Source organism: Neolamprologus brichardi, chromosome 16, assembly GCF_056152115.1.
Source record: "Neolamprologus brichardi isolate AB-2024 chromosome 16, ASM5615211v1, whole genome shotgun sequence".
NCBI classification, from domain to species: domain Eukaryota; kingdom Metazoa; phylum Chordata; class Actinopteri; order Cichliformes; family Cichlidae; genus Neolamprologus; species Neolamprologus brichardi.
The window spans coordinates 25,407,664-25,433,055 of NC_142119.1; the positions used below are offsets into that span (position 1 = coordinate 25,407,664).

Consider the following 25,392-nt stretch of genomic DNA (forward strand, 5'->3'; position numbering starts at 1 on the left):
GCTGTGAGTCTGATGCTGCACCATTGTTCTCCGAGCAGCCGGAAGGAGTGCCTGTCTAAGCACCGCTGTACACCTCAGTTGTGCCGATACTTCCAGTATCATTCGGGAATCCGGGGCCGGGTTTAACGGTCTCACACTGGTGGGTGATTTCCGCAGAGGCAAAGCCGTGACATGGTGCTGGGGGCAAAACTGTGAAATCCATTGAGAAAAGGGCGTCATTGACTGACTGGATACTGATGATAGTAACGAAATGAATGGTGAGTATTATCAATCACAGGTAACAGGCCTATATTTGAACACTTGCATATTTGATGAAATTACGGACAGACGGATTATATTTGTTGCTCACGTCTTTTTACTATTTCCTGAGGTAAATTGACGATTTTACGTTTGCCTGCTGTTTGTCAGTGCACTGGATGGTACATTTGTTTAACTACACTGGGCATCACAGCTCAACAGTCACTCTGCTTAGGACATCTGCTACAACTAAATAGCCATTAAAATTTAGGAGCGATTTAATACTTTTTCTTCAAATTAAACTGGTGTCCATTTTATTGCTCAAACGTTTTGCGCACAAAGAGTTCAGCTCAGTGTTTAGATTAAAAAAAAATACTATGAGCTCCTTTTTGTGCGTCACTTTTGAGTGAGCACATGTGTGCAACACAGGCAGACTGGTATATGGCCAACTGTCCTCTCTTGTGGACTGCTAGAGGAAGAGAGTCTAGTCCCCTGCAGAGCCTTGTACGGAACAGGCAGGGGAGGCAGCGAGGCTCTTCCCCTCCTTCCTCCCCAGGGATACCCCCACCTCCCCTCTGCCTCCCAACTATAAAAGGAAAGAGTAGCTCACAAAGAGATTTAGATAAAGCTCTGTCAATCAATCATTCATATGTCAGTGCTGATATGGCAAAGTTTCCCTGGCGAAGCCTGTGTACGGCTGGTGTGATAACAACAAGAAAGGAGAAAAAAATAGTAAATATTGTGATGCACTTTACATCAGATGATACAGCAAACTCCATAAAAACATATTTCTTAAGGGCACATTTTGCACAGTCTCTATAGATTTTCTAGCTTTCCTAAAGACAGATTAGATTTGCTGCAGAGGATCAAATACTATGCACATCTCTCGTCTTTATTCCTTACAGAACAGAAGCGGGTCGTTGCAGTCTGATATTCTAGTTAAAGGTAAGAGAAAATCTTGCTTATGCTATTTGAAACATCATATTGCCAGTTTTCACAACACATTAACATACTGAATCAATGCCTGTGAAATAGACGGTGCTCAAAGCTCACACAACTGTTGCTATGCTGCCACAAAAGACCCTCTAATAACAAGATATGATGTGATGTTGATGCAGACAACAGTGTTTAGTGAATACAGACAGCTGCGCTATTCTTTTTGGTTTATACTAGAGAGAGATGCCTCTGATATCACTGTGATGAAAAGGGGACATATTCTTTATAGAATATGCTATTTTTCATGTTTCGTCTTTATTTTTTCTCAATAAATCCCCAATCAAAAAGAGCAAACAAAGACCTCACCATGCAGCTCTAATGTATTTGTATGTAACGCAAATCTATCCTTATTTGAACTGTCAGATTTTTTTTTTTTTTTTACATCAGACTTGAACATGGCAGCATCATTATCCAGCACAGCCTTCTTTATTGTTCATCTGCCAGTCTTTTTTTAGTCAAAAATCCAACAGTTTGTAGCCGTGTCCAAGCATGCGGCCATGTACTGTACATGCAACCATTTTTCATATTTGCGGTTGACATCTGAAAGGTGAGGAGGTGGGTTTTGTGTGAGTGTGTGTGTGTGTGTGTGCATGTGTGCGAGTGTGTGTTTGGGGAATGGGGCCTCTCTTCTTGTGTCTGTGTATTTTTCTTCCTCAATCCATCTGTTTCAGCCGATCAGCATCCAGTCCTCAGAGGAACAGAATTTAATTAGTACATGTGGCACAGAGTGAAAGGACACTGAAACATTAAGTAGATGTATTTACTTGTGAAAAGCTGTATCATTAAGCTGGCTTATTTGAATAACTGATTCAGCCATGCTGGTATTACATACTGTAGCACAGATGGCTAAAGCTCGATAACAGTAAATGTAGTCCATTGAAGATTCGCAAGAAAGGTGTGATGGCTTAGCAGCACTTAGAGGAGTCTCTCAGCAGGAGGCTGGTGTGTGTGAGCTGTCTGCACACAAAGTTCACATGCACGTTTAAATCTATTTTGTGTCCTTTTAACAGCAGGAATTTGTGGCTTTAAATTTGACCTTAAGGTTAGGCGAGATGTTCTGAGTTGGGTTAAGGGTCAAACTCTAAGCTGTTGCATTGAGGATTAACAAGTTTGTGGGTTGTTGGTTTTTTTTTTTTAAGTATTTGTTAAACAAAAATCAAAGAATATGCTGAAATTCAAAATGTATTATTTTGCTTTTCAGTCCTCTCATTTCTGTTAATTCTTCATTAACATTGTAATTTTTGGACTATGTGCAATTCTTTCTCTCTTTTTTTTTCTATTTTCCAAGGTTTCCGAAATATCTGAAAAAAGTCATCCACCCTCCCATTCCCATCAGGCTAAACACTAAATTTAAATTTAAATTTAAAATAACACTCTCAAAATAAATACATTACTTTATATATAAACTACGTCTTCATGCAGCTCATTTACAATATACGGACACACTAGACAGCCTTTCCTTAGTTGCCACACAAACAGAAGATATAAAAGGTGCGTGTACATTGCAAGAATTAGAAAAAGTAACATTTTTTTGGTGTCTTTATTGTATGTTATACACAGTTTACTTTCTGGCAACAAAAACCAATTGGCTTACTCAGTAATTCTGCCTTCCTCATGTTGTCGAATGCCTTTTTTTCATTAATTGCACATGTTAATTGATGCCTCTCTTCTTCACAAACACAGAATTTAAATCATAACATCGACAGCTTGAATAGAAAGAATGGAGTCTGAACTAATATCAACCTTTTAGATTACATAGCAGCTTTGTGTCCCTCAGCAGGGTTTGTGGTTCCAATTTAGAAGCTTTTGAAGTGATTTTTTTGTGTGTGTCTTTGGCTCCTTTCTGGCTGCACTGTGCCGAGTTTTCACGGTTCAGGATTGTGCTCTCTTGAGATGTTGCCATGACACCTATTTGGAATCTTATGTCTGTCGCCAGCTAATCGAATGTCAAGAAAAAAAAAAGAAGACGCATCTTTCTGGCTTAATGAGTTTTATTTGTTAGTGAAAAGTAAACCATTGCATAAATGCTTTTATATATCCAGTGTGAACGCAGCCATTTCAACAGAATTAAGTGAATTAAGTGAGCCTGTAATTATGTGCTTTAACTTTACATTTCATTTCATTACTACAGGTTATATTTCAGTTTTAATTGAAAATAAGTGCTGTTTTTTTCATGTAAAACGACAATTGAAAAGAGAAAACAATCATTTCCAAATCATTAAGAGGCTATGTTTACATGAAAATGGTGGAAAAATGTAGCAAATGTAGAAATTAAGAAATGGCGATGTTTAAAAAAAAAAAAAAAAGAAGTTTTTTTTAAAGTTGAGACTTTGGCATGTTTGCGTCTGTGTTGCATCATCTTTCTGAACTGAAGAAACCAATTCCTGTACTTTTAAAAGCAAAATGTTTCCCTATTTTTGCTTGATATAGTTTTTCAGCTGCTCGAAAGCTCAGCAGTCCTTTGGAGCAGTTTTCATTTCATAATATTGTGAATGGCTGACAGGTGACAGACTGGATTAGCACCTTGACACACAATGTGGTTTGGTATTATTCCGCATACTGAAATAAGCAAGGCCTTACTTATGATATATAAGTAAGGCCTATATATGTACCATATATGTATGGTATAAGACATTTGGATGGCAGCATATGTGCTTGATATAATTCAGCATTAACTGGTGCTATCACATATGTGTACAGTAAAGTGCACCTCCTATACACACTAACGCACCACCACATAGCAGCAGTGGCTTCTAAACTATGGGATATTGCCAACCTCTCGAGGGGAGAGCACCTCCATAATTTTTAAATGAAGAACTTATATTTATTTCCTTGCTTGTTGGAGTGTTTTCAAGATGTAGTTACAAGCTTTGTTTACTGATATTTACATCAGGTATGTATCTGTGTGTTTTGTTGGCTCTTTCTCAACTTGTGAGAAATGTGTTGCTGGCTTCAATTTTAAAATGAGCACCCATCCAAATATTTTCTTCTGCTTATACAATTTAGGATTGCAGTAGAACCGAATCCTGTCACAGCGCAAGAGGCAGGGTACACACTGGACAGGCTGCCAGTCTGTTGTAAGGCTAACACAGAGACCGACAAGCATGCACACCTATGGTCAATTCAGAATCACCAATTAGCCTAACAAGCATGTGTTTGGAGTGGTGTGATTGGCTGAGGAACTCACACAGGCACAGGGAGAACATGAAGAAATGCCCTAACTGGCATCTTGATTCAAACCCAGGATCTTCTTTTTAGTGCTAACCACTGCACCACCATACTGCATGAGCATATATTTTACATATAAAACCCAATATGGTGTCTTTGTGCTATTTTTGGTTATAAAGCTGGGTTAAATCATTTGCATATTATATGTTCCTATAATTGTGAATGGCAGAATCTAGAATATAAATGTCTTTATGTCAAAAGGTGGGAACTACATGTGACTAGCAATACACATTCACTAGTCACTTTGTTAAGTACACTTTGCTAGTACCAGCTGGACCCTCTTCAGAATTCTTTGTGGCGTTCAGCGCAGTGCTGGAAAACTTCCTCAGAGATTTTGGTCCATACTGATATGAGAGCATTGCTATAGAGAGCTGCTATAGATTTGTTGGTTGCGTGTCCATGACGCAAATCTATGGTTCCATCATATCCAAAAGATGCTCTGCTGGAGGGACTGTGATAAGATGATTTGAGTTTCATGGTGCTTTATCCTGCTGAAAGCAGCTATCATAAGATGGGTACACTGTGGTTATGAAGGGATGGATGGTCAGCAACAGTACTCAGAGAGGCTGTGGCATTTAAACAATGCTCAGTTGGTACTAAGAGGGCCAAAGTATGCCAAAACAAATATCCCCCACATTACACCACTACCATCTGAATGTTGCAGCAGAACTCGTCAGAGACTCATCAGACCAAGCAACATTTTGTCAAGCTTCTGTTGTCCAATTTTGGTCTGAATTGTAGCTTCAGTTCCCTGTTTTTAGCTGATAAGAATGGCAAACGATGTGTCTTCTGCTGCATGATGCAGTGAGTTGCTGCCGTGTGATTGGCTGATCAGATATTTGTGTTTAATAACAGTTGAACTGGTGTACATAAGACGGCATCTGTGAATGGATGTCTGTGGTGGAGTTACTCTCAGTGAAACCTAGGATATATTATTTGAAATATATATTATAAATTAAAAGTGTTATATAAGAATTTATAATCCTAACTAACAACACCTTAAAACAAAATTTAATTAGGTGTGTATCCTGGATGCTAATTAATACATATTTCTCTCAAGAGATATTTTGTGTCATTTTTTTTTCTTTTACTCAAAGTCACCACATATAGTAATTGCATTCAAAGCTGGCCTACTTAACCGTTTTTCTCAGATAACAGTGTGAATGCTTTGCATATAAAAAATTATTCAAGATCTCAACATGATACTGGCTATATATAAATGATAAGGCTTGTCTGCAGAATATGAACTCCACATCCCACAGCTTTCCCAGCCTGCGTGAAAGATAAAAGCAGCCCTGTCTCTATGAAATGCTTCGGCAGCTCTGTGTCTGCCAACAAACCGGCTTTTGCGAACTTTCAGGAGGCATGGGAAAATACAGTCATAAATAAAATATAGAGGCATGAATAATTTAGCTCATCATTGTGATTGACGTGAGGGTGAGGGTACCTGATTGTGCCTCCACAGTGTGAGACTTGAATTACAGCAAATCAAAACATCAGTCTGAATGTGGAGCGTCTTCGTCTTCATACTTGTCTGCTGTGCTGTGTTTTGATCATTAACACTAAACAACAACAACAACAAAAGGAGTTATCGTGAGATGTTTTCTTAAAGATTCAGTTTCAGTTCAGTCCTGTAGTTTTGCTTTATTAAAACACTGTTAATACTGTTTGGTGTGAAGCTCCCATGAAGCTATACCTAGAATATTCCCAACCGTAATTTGCAACAATAATAATTACAGTCATTCGTATGACTGCCAATTATTTCCACCTCTTTGTGACTGAATACTGGTGCATTTAAATGTGCTACATTAGAGCACCCTTTTCTGTCGACCCATGCGTTTAATCAGGATCCATGCTTCCTGTATTCTTGTACAAGGAGGAAGAACGGATCAATGATTCCCAACATCGGGTTGTACTGTAGCTGCAGAGGCTGCAGCAGGCATCACCAGGCTGTAGCTCCTCCGTGTGCTGAGTGCTGAGCAGTGGGCTACACTCCCTCTCCCCTTACCCTGCCTTTCCCCTCTCTTTCTTCTAACTCCCCCCACCCCACCCCACCCCCCCCCCCCTTTTTTTTTTTTCGTGTGTGAAGCAGATCTGTCTGCAGCCCGAGGCAAGTGCAAGTTAACAAATGTACAGAGCGCATGCGAAGTCTCATTTGCATAAATCTGTAGATGTCGCAACATTTCCTTAAACGGATTCCTTTGTGTTTAATTGGGGATATTTTTTTTCCCCCACCTCATGTGCATTCTTGTGTACGTCTTTCAAAGATGATTGAGAATGCGAACGACTCTATTTGACAACGGATCAATTATTTGCAAAATTGGTCCACCTGACCTTTATTGCACCGCAATGGAAAAATTATGAGATGTTTGCTTACTGCTCTGCGCCTAACCTGTGTCATGGCAGACCAACTGCAACTATAACAAAGCTTAAGCTTGACTGCAGCGTTTGCACATCATTTTTTTATATATTAAACAGCTCCATGATCTAAGAGAGTTCCATTATATAAAAAAGACAACTTATAATGACTTATTTTCTTTTTCTGTAAAAAGGAAGAAAAAAAGGAACAGCAACAAAACTCCAAACCCAGATAGTAGCTGTTTTTTTTTCCCTTCCTGCTAACTGTACACTTTTTTATGATTATCTAGACAACTCCCTAGCAAGCATTAGTCCTGTCACTGGTAAATTGAAAAAGGTAGACTACACTGCAACACCTTAGTTCTTTTTTTTTATTCTAACCACCCAATGTATTGATTATGTTTGGTGTGTGATCCCCGTGACTGTGTGGTCTCCAAGTACAGAATGGAAATTAGTATGTTTATTACTGAGTATGTTTATTTAGGACAAACGACACTTCACCCCACACAAAAAATATTCTACTGTATTCTCTAATCTAGAAAACGTTTTAAAAAATAGGACTATGTGAGCATTGCATTTGTGTCACTCGGTGGCAGGGATCCTCCACTGACATCATCTGTAGCTGTATAATCATCCAGGCCACAGCATCTCCTCGGGGGAGTCCAGCTGAGACCTGGTCTCTCTCTCTTTCTGCCTCTATCTATTTATTCCTCTCTCTTTCTTTGCCAAGCTTTCTTTCTCTGTTTCAAGGTTGCCGTTTATGGTTGAGTGTGACACCAGTGATAGATGACTTCGAACACAACGTCAGACTGCCTGCATGGCTGAGGATCTTTTGTGGTTTCAGGATTTTTCTGTGCTTTGTGATCCCCCCTCAATTGGTTCTGCTAGAATGCTCCCTCAGTCACCCAGACAGAGTTTGCTGCAATGAAAATAAATGTATCTGATAATCAAGAAAGAAAGATGGAAAGAAAAAAATGAATAAAACGATCTGCCAAGCCATCTGGGCTGTATAAATGTGGACTTCATCACTGCGGAAATTCTAGTAGGCTGTGATGCTACCAGCCATATTGAATATCATGGGCATTTTATGGATGCAGACAGAATAAAAAAAGCAAGATTTCCTAGCGTATATGCGATCTGTACTCACCCAACCTTTCCCCTATTAACCCATTTGGCAACCTTTGTATGTGTATGTGTCATTAAGGCAGCTTTTGGTCAAAATTAGCCTTAGCCTATATAACTTTATTATCAGGCCATTTCACAAGAATCACATTTTTGGCTTCTTAACTATTGTCAATCCATTCTGCACTTGTCTTTTTGGTTTCTGCCAACTCCTATTATAAAAAAAAAAAAAAAAAGGCCTGTACTGGCTGTTGCACTGATTACACTCTGTAATCATTTTGATTCCAGTAAAACTGTAAGTAAGTAGAACAGCCACGGGACATTTCTGTGTATACCACAAAACATAAAAGCTCAAAAATGCTTAAAAAAGCTTTTCAGTGTATGTGCCCACTGAGCAGTCATAGAAATGAACAGTGTACCATTTTGGATCTTGGTTTCAATTTTTCTTTATTAATCTTTGGTGTGTGCTCTTTGCATGTAGAGGTAATTACCTCCTTCAACTTACATATGCATGTCGCACAGTGGTTAAGTAGTTAAGTTGCAGAAAGTTGTCAGAAAAAGACTGTCAAAATGACGATGACAGTCTTTTCTAACCTTAATCAACCGGTTGTGGTACACTGTATTGTGCTAATACAAATTGTTCCATGAATCAACTAAGAGAGACCTATTCTGCATTGAAACCATGGGTTCCACTGCAGATGTGGTGGTGATGTAACATCGATCTGCCTTGTCTGCTGCTGCCTGTTGGAGTCATCCATCATTCAGTATTGTTTCTTTATGAACTATTCTCCATAAAGAAGTGCTTTTCCAGTGATTCCATCAGCGCCGATGTGCATATTTCGTGGTGCCTTGATCTTTGCATTCTTTGCAGATGTGAGTGGGGTACCTACCTTATCTGGTGTTTTTTCATTTTGTCTTTTCTTAGCAAATACTTTTCTTTCTACGCTTTTTATTTTATTTATTTATTTATTTTATTTTATTTAGAAAGAGGGGCAATACATATTAATGAACATTTTAACAAATGTAAATATGGCAGATTATAGCCTTGGACTAATTTCCATCTGCAGACCCTCTGGCAGGTTGGTGTTAAACACAAGTTAGTAAAAACATACAGAGACATTATTTACAGGTCATGTGACAAGGACAAAAACGGTGATCACATTATACTAGAACAAACAATGACAAGAAGAGTGGACACAGAGGACAATATAGATAACAATAACAGAAACACATCAATTATATTGCACAAACCCCAGTATTGTACATGCCCTGACAGTCCTGATATTGCACTGACCCATTACACTAATAGTTGTTTCCCTTTTTGTAATACACTAACTCTTTTTCACGTCTAATATAAAGCATGATTATTAAACATGATCACATGTTTGTGTGTCCCTCAGCCTTCCTTTTAAGTGACTCTTAAAGAGGGGTGACTTGTACTTTCCCTCACTGACTGTGGAAGACTATTCCAGAAGCTCACTCCCTGATATGACAGAGCATTCTGTAAAAAGCTGGTCCGTCTAAATGTCAATTCAAAATCACCTCTAACAGTGGCTCGAGTCAGTCAAGACCTGGCAGCACTGTTAGACTTTTGTTTAATAAAATCACTCATTGGTGGAGGCGCCAGACCATGTATAGCTTCGTATATTAGACAGGCAATTTTAAATAATTTGAAATTAGTAAAATTTAGAAACTTGTATTTATCTAAAATTTGCCAATGGTGATATGAAAAAGGTTTTTTATCTAATATTTTCAATGCTCTTTTGTAGCATACTTTGATTGGCCCAATAGCAGCAAAGCTTGTATAGGACCAACTTGTAATACAGTATTGAATATGAGCCGGTATCATAGAGTGCATGAATGTAATCGCTGCTGTGTCGGTTAATGATGTGCGGTTATGTCTAAAGTTCTGTATATTAACATTTATAGTTTTCACTACTTTTTTAACTTGTTTTTTAAAGGATAATTTTGAGTCTAGTAGCACTCACAAATACTTAAATTCCTCAACATTAATTAGTTCTTGTGCACCCAAGCAAACTTTTACTGCAGCCACGGTTGTTTTAGGTTTACTAAAAAACACTGATATGGTCTTTTTAACATTAAGGCACAGGCATGAGTCATTCAGCCATTTTTGTAAATCATGTAATGCCAATGAAAGCTGATGGGCTGCATCATCAGCAGTTTTGGCTTGTGTAAAAATTACCGTATCATCAGCATACATAATTGTGTCCACATTTTTGCACACATTGGGCAAGTCATTTACATAAAGTGAAAATAACAGGGGGCCTAGAATTGAACCCTGAGGGACACCTTGCGTACAGGGTGACTTGCTATTCTTTATTCTTTTTGCAACACATAACAGTGGTAGTGCTTGCTCATGCACCCTCACATCAATTGTCAGTATTAGCTTTGGAAGCAAACTGCTAACTACTTGGATATGAGGCTATACTGAAAATTTTAATCTACTAAACATATTGCTTTTGTTGTTGTTTTATTGTTGTTTTCCTTTGGAAAAGCAAAATGGAAGCACTGGAGTGCTTGTTGTGAATGACAGTAGATAACATTGTGATCTGCCCTGCTGGTACACCTTGGAGATACTTGGACATTGTTGATTTCGACAGGCTGAAGAATCAACCATCTGGTCTTTATGTATTTAAACATACTGTGAAATAGTTTTGTTGGGTGCCAAGAAGGATAATGACTATAATGAAGGTGATGAACAAGGTGGGTGCAATAATTCATCCTCGGTTCACTCTATTTTCCTCAAATAAAGGTTGTGATTCATGGCCACTGTTGCCAACGAATTGTTGATATGTTTTCATGAAGACAGACAGTTCAAAGCCAAATGTTTTAGTGAGATTACTGAAGAATTTATGTAATTGTTAGTTTTAAATGTTGGATGTTAACTGAAAACATGCATATCCAGGTCCTGTCTGCAAGGCCCTGGCAACAGTGATTTGCCTACTCCACTATAGCTGCTAAATTTAAAAAGCAGGACTTTAAGATGTCATGATTTACTTTTAATTTGCTACAGTAGAAGCTTTTCATGTTGTCTATAATTACAACAGGGCTGCATTAAGGCAGTTCATTTGTTTTAAACCTTTCTTTTTTATTATATATATTTTCAGTTTCTTTTATTCTCCAGTTTCCTACATTGAGATAAATGAAAAAGGCTGTTGGAGTCAGAGCAAATATAGGTCACCATCACTGGTGCAATGGTGTAACAAATGCCAACTCTGTGGCTTATTTTATGTAATAGAAGAGCATATACAGTATCCATAATGCTCATGGGTAAATCATTAAAGGAATATGGATAAGGCTGTAAATGGCATATTTCATGAAACGTTCTGTAGAAAGTGATAATAAGAACAGCTAAAACTAACAATTGTATGTGTATGCATTATAACAATAGGACATATTTTTATTGTTGCAGCCAAAATATTAATTGTATTTTGTTATGACATGTTAAGTTCTGACAAAACAAAAACAAAATTTGGAAATGGGACAGGTTGGTTAGTTTCTTTGTTCCCATTTTCAGAAAGAAGCTGGTAAAGTAGAAAATATAGCTAAACATGCTGCAAAGATAAGACATCCATGGCATCCAGGTTGAAGAAAGTCCTGATTTTTATAAGTTGCTGTGTCAGTGTTTTCAGGTTACTTATTCTAGCAATGATAGAAGAGTAATGAGGTGGCTAGTGGTCCCATCATAGGAAGGAATTTCAGGGTTTGAATAGACTGGCTGGCTGAGGCTTTCTGTGTAGAGTGCGCATGGGTTCTCTCTGGGAACTCCTGCTTCCTCCCACAGTCCAGAGACATGCCTTTTAGGCTAATTGGTGATTCTGAAGTGGCCGTAGGAGTGAATGATTCTCTGTCTTTCTGTGTTAGCCCTGTGATAGAATGGCAACCTGTAAAGAATGTACTGCGCCGCTCGTCCAGTGACAGCTGGGACAGACTCCAGACCCCCCACAACCCTAAATTGAATAAGCAGAAGAAAATGGATCAATTGATGGAACAAACCACTGTAATGAAATATGTCAAAGCTTTTGTTTAAGAGAGGAATCTTGCTTTATTATTAATAAATAGATATTACACCCACTGGTAGAAGTAGTATACACTGGTATTGTAAAAGAACTTTAATTTGAAAAAAATTACATAAATACCGAAGGTGTAAATGTGATGTATTTAAATTTCATGTTGAATTTGAATAAGATAAAACCTGATGTAGGTATATCACCACTTGCCTCTTTTACAGAAATATTCATATAGATGTTTTTTAGGTTACAATGGAAAAGAGTACATTTAGTAGCTTTGCTTTCAAGACTTGCTTTGCAACACAGAATTTGATGCCAGCAGGCATAAATCAGTGTTTCTCATGTGCCCACCTATCAATATAACACTATATGCCAAGTCATTGACATTTATTTTCTCAGAGTCGTTAGCAGAGCAATCATTTTTATATTTAACAAAGTATGAGGATAAGTAGTTCAGGCTTTCCATTAGTACGCTCATTTATATCAAAGAAGAGCATATACGGTTAGATGCAGTTTTCCAGTTCAGTACAGTAACCATGCAATGTATGCAATCCATGTTTTAAAAAATAAGAAAATTATCTCGATCAAGGAAAATGAAGGCAGCAAAATATAAAATGACAGATTTAAAAATGAATGAACTTTGTTATTGTTGTCCTGCTTTTAGAAGAAGGCAGTTAAGAATTAGAAATATTGCTTTTTCACCAGACTGTGGTCTTACTGCAGCGGTCCACAACCTTTTTTGCGCCACGGACCGGTTTATGCCCGACAATATTTTCATGGACTGGCCTTTAAGGTGTCGTGGATAAATACAACAAAATATGAAAAATATATTCATAACACACATGAAAAGACCAAGGAAAACCGAGTAAACGATAAAAACAATAACAAAATAACGCTGAAAACTGATAAAACCCCTGAAAACTATACATTTCACACCTGAGCCTCAACTCTCGCGGCCCGGTACCAAACGACTCACGGACCGGTACCGGTCTGAGGTCCGGGGGTTGGGGACCGCTGTCTTACTGGGTTTATTAGATTGAACATGTCACCCTGTTGTTGTGTCTGTGTGTTACTTGTACCTTTTTACTGGTGCAGTTGTTAAAATGCTTGCTTGTTCTTTGGTCCTTCTAATTCAACCATAATGGCGGACTGTAATCTCTGAGTGCATTGTTAAACTCTGCACTGTTGGTACTCTTCCTCTGGCTTCCTGTCTGCAGTAAGTAACCACATATAAAAAAATGAGCCAATTCAATGACCACTTCCATTCTAGAAAAAGATTTTTACCCTCAATATCAATCCTCAGTGTAATCACTCTAATACTACTACTAATGCAGCTACTGCTGTTTTCCATAGTGTAGCATGTTACATGGTAAGGGAAAAATCATCAATCAGGTCTTAAAACATCACCAAAACATGATAAAATAACAAAACGTGTTCCTTATTAAGTAGTATGTGAGTTCATTGTTAGAAAAGTCATAAAATACCAGTTGTGGTCTTTGAATGTGCATGAAAATAATGTGGCAGAGTATGGAAGAAAGAGGTGAGGAGACAACAGAGATCTGTAGAGTAGGAGGAGCACAGTGCTGTCAAGCTGAGGTTCAGCGAGGACACAGATGACAATACAAAAAATTGCAGGAGCAGATTAGTTCTGTTTCCTTGAATTCACATCAAAGAAACAGCAGAAACTCACTGACATGATATTATCAACTAATAAGTTTAATTGAAACTGTATAAACTAACTCTAACTAACTATTTAAATAATATCCACTTAAAAGCTTAATTAATAGCTTAAAAAAAGCTGAGGAGTATGAAGATTTCTTTAATATTGTCAATGATGCAAACAATGTTGCTAACTCAATATTTCCACCATTTGTCTGTCCTGTGGTTGTAGATTTTCAGAGTCTATAACATACTATTATTTCCACTGTACTGTATGTGGGGTTTGTGTTCAGAAATAGCTGTTTGTTTTACTGTATTATCTGGGAGGGGAAAAAAGCCTCTTGTCTTAAAACTATCCCGTAAGAGGAAGTGCAGAACTTTTATGTTGACATACGATCCGTTTGAGTGCGAGAATGATATTGTGGCTCCTCGACTGCACTAGCCGAGCCCTCACTGACTCTTCAGCAGAACTTCCTGGCATAGGAAGTGTTAGGAGCACGCTCTCTACAGCACTGACAAATCTTGTTTCCTGTGGATCTCACTTGTCAGCCTCTTTCAGGTACACAGCATCTTTATAGCTCCAAGCTACTTGCAGACAGATAACGATCTATTTTTGCTACCTTTATCCAGGATAGTCTTTACAAATCAGCACATTTTGATTGTGTAGTTTAATGCTTTCTTTTCCCATTTTTCTCTGCTGTGTTGTTCTTGGCCTTGAACATTTCCTCTTTTCCTTTTTGTTGCCTCACTCTGTTTCTTTTTCATCTCTCCCTCCCTCCTCTTCTTCCTCATTATCCTTCTCCCCCTCACCCTTCCCTTCTCGATATGTGCTCTGCATCCCCCCCCCCCCCCCCCCCCCCATTACATTTTCCCACTGGCCAGCATCTTTCACATAGCCCCCCCCACGCCCCCCCACCCCACCCCACCACACCACCGACCCTTATAAATTTCTCCCATATTTTTTCATTCTCCTTTTTACTCACCCCCCCTCATACCTCTCCCACCTCACTCCCTGCTCCCTGCCCCCTCCTCTCTCCAGCTCATGTTGGTAAAAATATCTGCAGACAGCAGGAGCAGAGGCACGCCTGACTCTCTCCCCCTCTCTCCCTCCCTCCCCCCTCCTCTCTCTCTCTCAGACATCCCACCCATGTGATCTCACAGACTGCCTCTGCTCTGCTCCACTCTTCTCCAGTCAGGCTCCTGCCTTTCAGCCGGCTGCAGCTAATGAGCCTTTGTGTGGCCAAAAAAGACAGCAAGAGACAGAGAAAGAGAAGAAGAGAGAGAGGCAGTTAAAATGAGATAGACTGTCATCTTGCAACAATAAAGCATATGCTACCGACAGTGCAGTCAGAACAGCAAAACTACCAGTCTGTCTCACACTCCTGCACCCTTTTTTCTCATGCCCGTGGAGCTCAGGGGTCGTTGCAAGTCAGTGGACTGAAACAAAATGGGACTCTCTTCATTCATCATGTTTCACTTTTTTTGAATAACCACATTTGTGACTGTGCTGCCGTACTGCTGTGAGAAGAGGTGAACGGAGTCACACTCAGCCAGTGGATACAGGTCAGTTGTTCCTGTGAGGGGGCAGGCCATGCACAGGAGTGAAATGTGGCCACTGTAGGATTGATGTGTCATGACTTGCTCCAGATGCCACAGGCTTATTGGCATCACTTGGGATGAGTGTTTTGAGCTTCGCATTGTCAAATCGGCTTATTGTTATTGTGGGAACCTTGTGAATGATGATGGGTAAATAATTGTATTCATAATGCAAGTGTGCTACAGTGCTGTGCGCGCAGCTGATTAAGGATAAGAGTTGGGTTCCACAGTTGATGTGTGTGCCGACAGAGGCAAACACAGGGAGGGGCTTTCCAAGCTGGCTTTTTTGCTGCATTATTTTCTCTGGGATTTTCTCTCTTGTACCATAGTGTGTGCTGCCCAGCCATGATTAGTGGTAAGGCAACAGTGAAGACAAAGAAAGAGCTGTTGGAGAGCAGCAACCATCTCTGTTTTTTATTTAGCCACGATGAGAGAGGTTCACCCCATGTTACCCACAGCTCTGTGGTTTATGATGTCATTTGTATGCAGTGTTAAGATTTTAACTTTTCATGCCATCACAGCTGAATACAGATGAACTATTATACACTCGTCTGAAGGAGAAACTGTGTATAAACGTCAGAGTTTTATTGTACACAGTATGTTAGACTGGAAACATTGCCATGTCATATAGGAAAGCACTAGTTGTGAGAGTACATTAGAATCTCCATGGAAACCACTTTTGGTATCAAAGCCTAGTGCAGCCTCATCTATGGGCTAAGCATACGAATAGGTTTCCAACAATAGTGTCTAATTAGGACCCTCAGTAGAAAATGGACTAAAATTGCACAGGTCATTTCTGGTGGAAATTTCCATTCCTGTTGGCTGACAAATTAAGCGGATTGTGAAGTAAACCAGTTTCTTTGCTGTTTTTGATTTGAGACCAGCAGATTCTGTTAATGAAAATGTAAAATATCACAGGGCAGGCTCGTGTAATCTAGTCTGTCTTCAGTTATCTTATTCTTGTAATAAAACTGAGTATTTTAATCTTGAGTTTCCTGTCAGCCATTCATTCACTTTTTTTAATCTACAAGCTCAGGATACAGACTCCCATTTCTATTTAAAATAAATAAATATATATTTCTCTTTGGTGAGAAATCTTTTCAGTGAGGTTACCCTGACTGACTCCTCTCTTCTTCACATTCTCCCAGATGGAGGACGCCTCACATTCCTTAGTTGTAGGTAGAGCTGTTGACTCTGGAGGTTCTCCAAATGCTGGTGTTGCCATGTCACTGCACTGAACAAGCACATCCTCCCGGGAACAATGACCCTCTTGCTGGCAGTGCTAGTCCTCTCTGGGTTCCACCTCTTTCACAGGCAGCATGTCTCTCAGGCAGCATTTGCATCTGTAATGATTTGATAGCAGAGCCCAGATGAATCACTGAGGCTGTCTGTGAATGGAACTCCCCCACAAGCTGCTCTGGCAGATAGACGAAGTGGGACTGGGTGAAGATGCACACTGTCTTTACTGATTCCAGGTTCTCAGAGAAAAAGGCAGCAAGGGAAAAGCTGCCAGTCATAGCAATCCTTGCTGTGCTACTGCAGCACTATTTCACTGGCCTTATTTTGAAATGTGACATGACGTTCCAACTACTGCTGTTAAAGCAGGGAAAACAAGTAATTTACTATGATTAGGAACAACATTTTAACAATGTCATGTAAATACTGATTACCACTAAACAAGTACTACAATGTTGCAGGCCATTAATTACACACTAAAGAATAATGGCAGGATATTTATCCAAAAAAAGAAGGAAAAAGGAGCAACTAATAGTTATTGCAGTGTCGTAGAGCCAGTTTCTGTAATCATAATTAGTTTTATTTTATTTGACTGATGAGCTTGTTCTTGTTTATTTGTCTAATTGCATCATCACTCAGGGGAGTTAATGGACCCTCTCAGTTGACATTGAAGTGGTCTGCAACACTACAACACAGCATGACATGCTAACCACAAACAGCCAGCTGAACCTACTGTGCATAACATTGCTGTCCGATATTACTGTAGAGCTCATGTTTAAAATATGTTTTCATAGCAGCGCTGTGGCGGCTTTCTCTGGAAGATTTGTTGCAGTGATCATGTCTATTATTCCATTTTTGCTAATATCTTTGCGGTGCTTTATGATGCATGACTACAGAGTGCATTTTTCAACACTGTTTCAGCAGTTACTGCTTTTCACAGTATAGATTTTCACTCCAATTTGCGATGGCTCTAACTGCATTCACCTGAGGCCTTTTCTTTATCCTCTGTAGGAAGTATATGAGTTAACTGTAGCTCCCTTTTGAAGGGAGCCTTCTTTTTTTTTTCCAAATAAGGGCAGAGCATTTTGAAAAGAGGAACAAAATTTATGCAGGAAATTGGAACATGCAAAATTGAAGTTGTTTTGTTTGTTTTTTGGGGTTTTTTGGAGATAGTGACTGGTTGTCCCAGGGTTTAGATTTTGATGGTGGACAATCAGATGAGGTGGAAAAGGAGAGGAAGAGTGATGCACGATTGACGTTTTAAAAGGGAGTGTGACAGATTACAATGACTTTAAAGACCAAGGACTAAGTTTTGTTTGAAGAAGGTACCTCAGTGGACCAGAGTACTGATGTTGACATTTTTGAATGAGGTGAATCTGAACGTGTGGGAAAACAGAAGTGATGGAGGAAAACAAGAGCGGCACGATTAGCCCATAGGACAGAGGGAAAAGGAAACTAGACATGAAATTGTTCTCATACTTGTACATGAAAATGAACATCTTTGGGTTTGCACTTGTATTAAAATTCCACATCCCATGCAAGTGAAAATTTTAGTGTATTGTATTAAGAGAAAGCCATCATTTTAGACCAGTGCATATATTTTTAATCACTTCTGTGTTTTATAGCAGCAATTAAATTGCAGACACCTTAGATTTTGCATATTGTACATAATTTCAACCTGACAAGTAAAAACGCTAGACAAGTTGGTCCATTTTCTCTTTTTGTTCAACCTCTCAATCAAAGAGAGTGGAATGAACTTCCTGTAAGGAAGACATAGTATATAATTCGCAGCTTTCGCCTTTCTTTTTCTGCTCCTTTGTGCCAAGTGATCAATTGCCAGGAGAGTGCCTGGGAGCTGAGACAGTGGCAGTGGAGATTTTGTGCATGTTTGAGTGAAAGTGATGGTGGGAGAGTCTGGCTGGTGGCTAATTGAGCGAGTTGAAGATTATGAGGGCTCCGAACTGGATATTAAATAATGTGTGGCCCCTCTGCTGTCTGTCGGTTTCAGGTGCAGATGCAGCGGGCCATGAGCGGAATACTGAAGAGGAAATTTGAGGAGGTGGAAGCCTCCTCCTCCCCGTGCTCTTCCGTGCGGGAATCTGATGATGAGGTCTCCTACAGTGAGAGCGGGGATAGCAGCGACAGTGTCAACCCCTCCGCTTCAGGCCCTTTCACCTGTGAGTGCCTGCATCTTTTAAATTTGTGCATTATATTCAGTGACAGTAAGATTAATGTCTTCATTTTGCCTCGTGATAGACAAAGCTAAAGGACTGAAAGGGATTTTTACGCAAAATCTGAGCCAGCCTTATTTTGCAGCCTACAGTTATTGCAGGATGCTACTCAAAGAAGACAAATGTGCATGTCTGTCGATAGCGGAATGTAATATGAATTTACAGTCATGGCTGTGCATTAGAGAGGAGAGGAGGCAAAGAGTCTGGTGCTGTAATAAAAGGGAAGCATGCACAGGCAGCCTCCCTCATTAGTAACATCATCAGTGTACTGGCCCAGCCAGAGGAAATAGCTGATTTTGTATCAAGCTGCATGAGTGCAACATTGCTGGTGCTGCACATGTAAATGCAATATCCATCTAACGTATCTAAAAACAAGTTTATTGTTTTAAATAATGATTGCTTATTGCAATCTAGTTTTTTTGTTTGTTTGTTTTTAATGAGAGCAGCCCCGTTGAGAACAGACTCATGCATAGTGGGTTATGCATTATTAATTGTTTGAAATCAGCTGACTAATCAGTTAATTGTTTAGTCTTTAAAATAGATAAAACGATTTCTAGATCCCAGTGTAACTCTTTATTAGTCTTTTCTTAAAATATAAAATCAGCAAAAATAAAACATATTCAGTTCAAAATATATGTAAATAACAAAAACCCCCAGCACATTTCTAGACAGAGAGATGAAATCATCAAATGCACTTTAAAATATTTACCTCTTTATGATGAATCTGTTGAAACATTTGCAGATTATTTTTCTGTAAGTCAAGTAATGAGTTTCCTCAGCTGTAGTTTAGAGTCCAATATTAATAGGATAGGGGTGAGATACAAGTAGACAAGTGAAGTGAAGAAGCCACTAAAGATATAAAAATATAATTTTGAGCTGAGATTTTATAGGTGACTCAGAGGAGCCCCCTTGTTAAAAGATCTCACAGTATGTCTGGGCTTAAAAACAACTTTGAATAAAAGAAATCAGTCTCAGAGAAACCTACCACAAAAGACACGTCTCCTCTCCAGGTTTCAAAGGATACTGAAGTCACTTCTAATAAAGAACACTGTGCACATGTGAATCTTATGGTTAAAGACATGTGATGGAATGTGAATGAAATAGATTAAACAATACTAGGTCATTGATACTTCGGGGGATATTGAAAACATTCAGATGCTGGCTGAAAAATCTCAATAATTTGATTCTTAAAAAAGAAAAGAGCCACATTTGGACAGCATGTTTGTGTTCCCATGTATCTGCACAGTTTGCTTACTTGGTTAATTTGGTGTTACTATTATTGTTGGGTCTTCCAATATACAGCGTTTTGATGTGTGTGTTGTTGGGATTTTGGTGCTATATATAAATAAATAAAAGATTTTTTTTAAGCCAGGTAGCAAGAAAACAATGTGAAATAAGAGTTTTTGATGATGCCTTTTTGCGTGTATGAATGACATACATAGGGACGGGGGCCGTTTCCTCAGTAAGGGGGCTTAGAGACAGAAGTTTTGTACTGCATCTCTTGAGGTTCTTCTTGGCCTCTGTGTCAACCGCAGCCGCCGGTAACCGGGGCCTCGAAGGTCAGCTAATAGCAACAAGAGAGCTGCGCACTGGGAGACAGCGCTCTTGTGAAGTAACACACATGTAGTGATTGAGTATCTTGGCAGACGGATGAAACACTTAAGTCCTGAGTGGCTTTGCTTTACATCCTTTGCTGTGGTGTTGGGCAGAGAAGAAGAAAAACATCTGTAGTCTGTTTCTTTTAGAGTGTCCACGAAACAGTCAGATCAGAGTCTTGGGGCATTTAAAAGAAGACCTGTTAGGACAAATTTCATATATGAAATATATTCATCATATGAAATCTGATTACATAGCTCTTAACATCTGTTAATTGTTTATCTATTGTTTTTATAGGTAATGCTACTCTTCGCTTCATCTGCTCTTCTCAGCAGTCTTGCTCTCTTAGCTCTACACGTGTAATGAAATGCATTGTCTGCTTTTGCATGGGGTGGAGAGCTGTTGGAACCAGATGGTTTCTATTTGTTCTGTCTGTCTGATAGGGGGGTGAATACTGGGAACACTGCTCCTGTGAACCAGCTCTCTCCATCTCTGGGCCAGGCAGGGGATTATTTATGCTCCAGTGTTGCCCTCTTCTCTGCACCTCCCCCTCGTAGAGCACTCCTTAAAAAGACACACTAAAGACTTGCATGCCAAGTGGAAGCACAGAGACATGATGAAAATCTGTGCTAATTCACTACACTGCTATAGTAAATTATATGTCTATATCTATATATCCATCTATATCTATATCTCTATATATAATAGATAGATGTAGACATATAAAAGAGAGAGGCTATTTTACATGGCTGTAAAATAGTTCTACTCTAGCAGAAAAAATGGTAAAATATATTTGAAAAAATTAGAAGTTATAAGCTCTTGAAGTAGAGTTGTAATCCTTTCCACGTGGCGCAAGTTAATTATCAAAACCATTTTACAACAAAAACAAGAATTGCATGCATGCACTGTACTGTGTTCAGACTTCCTGTTTTCCTTTTCAGCTAACTCAATATTGAAGAGGGAGAAGCGCTTGCGGACGAGAAGGGTGCATTTTGAGAATGTGACAGTGTACTACTTCAGCCGACGGCAGGGCTTCACCAGCGTGCCCAGCCAGGGAGGCAGCACACTGGGCATGTCCAGCAGGCACAGCTGGATCAGGCAGTACTCTGTGGGTGAATTTGCCCTAGAGCAGAAGAGGATCCACAGAGACATGCTCAGAGACCACTTGAAGGAGGAGAAACTCAACTCAATCAAACTCAAGGTGAAAGCATTTTTATTAGTTTCTGAACAAAATCCTGCCTGTAAATCTTTTTTACTGTGGATTTCATGACCTACATTCAGCAGATGTCATTGTTTGTGATGAATTTTTCCTGAATGATTTATCATTTCAAATAAACCAGATTGTTGATGCTGATGTTGCTTGAATATTTTTTCCTTTTTGTTTTTAAAGCTGACTAAGAATGGCACAGTGGAGTCTGAAGAGGCCAACGCACTCACAGCAGAGGACATATCTGATGATGACATTGATCTGGACAACACAGAAGTAGACGAGTACTTCTTCCTGCAGCCTCTTACCACTAAAAAGCGTCGGGCACTGCTGCGCTCCTCTGGGGTAAAGAAGATTGATGTGGAAGAAAAACATGAACTTCGGGCTATTCGCATGTCCAGAGAAGACTGTGGCTGTGATTGCAGGGTTTTCTGTGACCCTGAGACCTGCGCCTGCAGCATTGCAGGGATCAAATGCCAGGTAAATCCTATGACACACATGCTGTAGCTTCATGTTCTATTTTCTGACTTGTAAACAGAAAAAAAAAAAACCAACATGCGGCCCATTTAAAGAGAATGTGCTTGCATGAATAATTTATAGACTACATGAAAGAACTTGCTTACGTGTTATTTTAAAACAAAATCTGTACATTTCTTTGCTTTTCTGTCTTCAGGTGGATCGTATGTCATTTCCATGTGGCTGCACAAAAGAAGGTTGCAGCAATTCAACTGGAAGAGTGGAGTTCAATCCCATTCGCGTTCGAACGCATTTCTTGCACACTATAATGAAACTCGAACTGGAGAAGAGTCGTGAGCAGCAGCAGCAGCCGTCCCCAACCAACGGGTACCACGGCGAAGCAAGCGACCTGGGAAGTGGAAACCCTTTTGCTCAATCACAGCACAGGCTGGAGTACTCTCTGTCAGATGCAGTTCCACAGGCGGCCAGCATGCACCTTCAAGCTGCAGACGACATGGAGGAGACACTAGATGAGGAAGACGAGGAAGAAGATGAAGAGGATGAGGAGGAAGAAGAGGAAAACGACGAAGATGAGGACGATGAGGAGGACAGTAGCAGCGTTTGCAGCGGGCTGTCTGATTCCAGCACACAAAGCTTGGCTAACAGCGACTCTGAGGACGAGGAGGGGGACGACGATGATGAAGAGAAGTCTGAGAATTTTGAAGACGACATGACGACACCGTCGGTTTCTCATACCGAAGTTGTGCCCTTATCCTCTGTGCTGTGTTACAGTGATGGCTCTGTGGGACATGACAACCACATTAATGGGAACACTTATTTAATGAACTCCTCTCCGGCTGAGTATTATCAGCTGGGGGGCACGAGCGCCGTCTCCAATGGCCAAACCAGCCAGCCTAGTGAACCTTATGGGGAAAACTTGGCATTCCAAGATCCAGTTAGTACGACCAACGGCAACGTGGCCCAGAGACCTTTCAGCGTCACTGCTGAGCAGTACACAGACTACTCTAATCATGCTGAAGAACAATACGCAGTCAATCACCATTTTACTCTGAGCGGTGGTGCCCCTACCACCCCGCTGACCTGTTATACACCTGACCCGAAGAATAAAGTTTTGTCCAAAGCGGCGTTTGAGGACCAGGCAGAAAACGAGAACCAGGCTCCATTTCAAAACTACCTGAACAATAACAATCAGAGTTCCTACAGCAGTCACAGCTCATGTATGACAACTGAGCAGCCACCACAAGAGTCAAGTCTCAACGGACATTCTGACCTGACCTTACTAGCAAACAACACTAAGAACCTGCCTTTACCAGACCACTGCCCTGAGGTCACAGCCATTTAGTGTGCCTCACCTTTTTAAGTATTCTTTAAGTAGTATTACGTCTTCAAGAGGGACATAATCATGGCCTTTTTGGATTATCTGACCTTAAATTTCAAAGCAATTCACTGCGCCGTAATGCTTTTTCATCTGTAACTATAAAGCCACAAGTTCATTATGTAAAAGGCTTTGAGGTGCTTTTCGCTGTCTCCAGTACATTGTGTGCTTAACTGCAAAATCGAACGTATCAAAAAAACATCAAAGCATAATTTATGTCATGCTGTGCAATGTATCCTGTAATTTCAGATGTAAAGTTCTAGTTTTAAGCAGATATTGTACTGTAGATGGAACTTTTCTATGTCTGCTATATGTGTCAAATGTGCAAAAAAAGGCTTATTGTCAATTTATTTATTGTTTTTGAAGTATGTGTATACTTATTGTAAATGTTTTGATAACAATACGCATGCCGTTTTCGGAATCTCAGTGATGTTTGGGAAAAAACGCCATTGTTTTATATTAAAAAAAAAAAAAAAGTGTTGTATACATAATGTACATTTTTCTTCTTGTTTTTGTCACAATTATATGCTTTTCTATGGTTTTGAAAAGCATGAAAAAGCCTGAAAACTTATTTGTATGTTTGGAATATGATATCAATAGAAATGTCAAAATCAATTCACAGCCTTGTTGGGGCTGTGTTGGGGTCCAGTGGCATGCAGTTGGTTTGAAATGACTTCAGTTTTCTCCCCGCTGTTTACTCTTAGAATAACACAATTAGCATGTGTCACTATAAAAGAAGATTTTTAATGTGAAGACTTTTTTTTTTTTTTTTTAAATACAGGGATATTAATGAAGTCATACTTTGACATATGTCCAAAAACTATGAAATATTTATCAGTAAAACAGAATTAATTTGAACAGTAACTGGTCTAGTGGACAAAATATGTCCTCTAGAAATGTGCCAGTAATGCTTATGGGATTTCAACATTATACTATCTAACAACTTAGATGTTTATTTACGTAAATCCCATAAAGATTTTAATTTTTGTTTTGTACGAATAATGGTTTAAACAGATTTTCTCTTCTACAGAAAATCCTTAGTAAAAATCAGCCGATGGGGCATTTCATCACTTTAACAGTGCTTTATATTTGTATTTTAAACATTGTTTGTTTGGTTAACAATATACAGTTATTAAAACTATAAGGGGTAAACATGTTCAAGGTTGACAATCAAAACTTATTTTCAAATAGTACACAGTAGGGCTCCTGGGGTCCTGTAAGCCATCAAAAATGACAACCAGATACGGAAAGAATATTTACCAGAAATGTATAAATAACCTTTAAAATCACAGACAAGATGGAAATTGAAGTGACTGCTCAACAAGTGGAGGACTGCAATACTTCAGTAAACAGCGCTGCTGTAATGCTGGTGTTACCTTGAGCTCCCTGCTCCTGCATGAATACTGATATTTGTCCCACTTCCAATGCTGCAAATATCCGCAACATCACTATAATCAGAAGACTCGGCGCAAGAGTTTGGGTGGTTTTGTGCGACACTTGAGTAGCTGGGACCTGTCATGCCACGTGCCACAAAGGAAGTATACAGACTGCTTTCAGGCAATCGGTGGCATCGGCAAAGCCAATAGTTCTGATTAACTGTGCCAAAGCATACAGTGTGAGAAGGCTAATACGATGACATCCATGTGGGAATCCTGTGTTTGGTTTTATGTTCCAGTATTTATTACGAATGATATAATGAAATGTGTATTTATTGTGGTTTATTAAAAGTCTGTATTGAGTAAATTGCTTCTCTATCTTAAAAAAATGTCTTCTGTTTCATGCTGGTTGTGAGTTGTAAAACATCATGTGCCTGATTTATTTAATTCGATTTCGTATTCTGTGAAATGCATATGTTTTGCACAAAATGGTAATTTTTCTTTTTCATTGTGTTTGGTTTCAAACTGTAGATAGACAACTTCACTTGACATGATTTTGAAATAAATATTAAAATTTCTTTTGTATCTAAATCACTTTTGATATATTTTTATATTCAAGCACAAAGTGAGGAGGTTACTGAAACAGTGGCAAAGTTGAATTTCTAGT

The 25,392-nt window shown here is 39.3% G+C and overlaps 1 protein-coding gene across 2 annotated transcripts; it reads left to right on the forward strand.

Annotated features, from left to right (window-relative positions):
• The first annotated feature begins 2 nt into the window (after positions 1–2).
• On the forward strand, positions 3–25,270 carry csrnp3 (cysteine-serine-rich nuclear protein 3). Of its 2 annotated transcripts, XM_006788517.3 has the most exons (6): positions 3–257; positions 1,143–1,182; positions 18,472–18,640; positions 21,232–21,491; positions 21,681–21,977; positions 22,171–25,270. In XM_006788517.3, the coding sequence occupies exons 3-6, from the start codon at positions 18,478–18,480 to the stop codon at positions 23,314–23,316; spliced, it is 1,866 nt and encodes a 621-aa protein (XP_006788580.2). In that variant the 5' UTR covers positions 3–257; positions 1,143–1,182; positions 18,472–18,477; the 3' UTR covers positions 23,317–25,270. The 2 variants fall into 2 exon arrangements, with proteins under 2 accessions (XP_006788580.2, XP_006788581.2); XM_006788518.3 differs by lacking the exons at positions 3–257; positions 1,143–1,182 and adding an exon at positions 14,838–15,194.
• Positions 25,271–25,392: the final 122 nt, after the last annotated feature.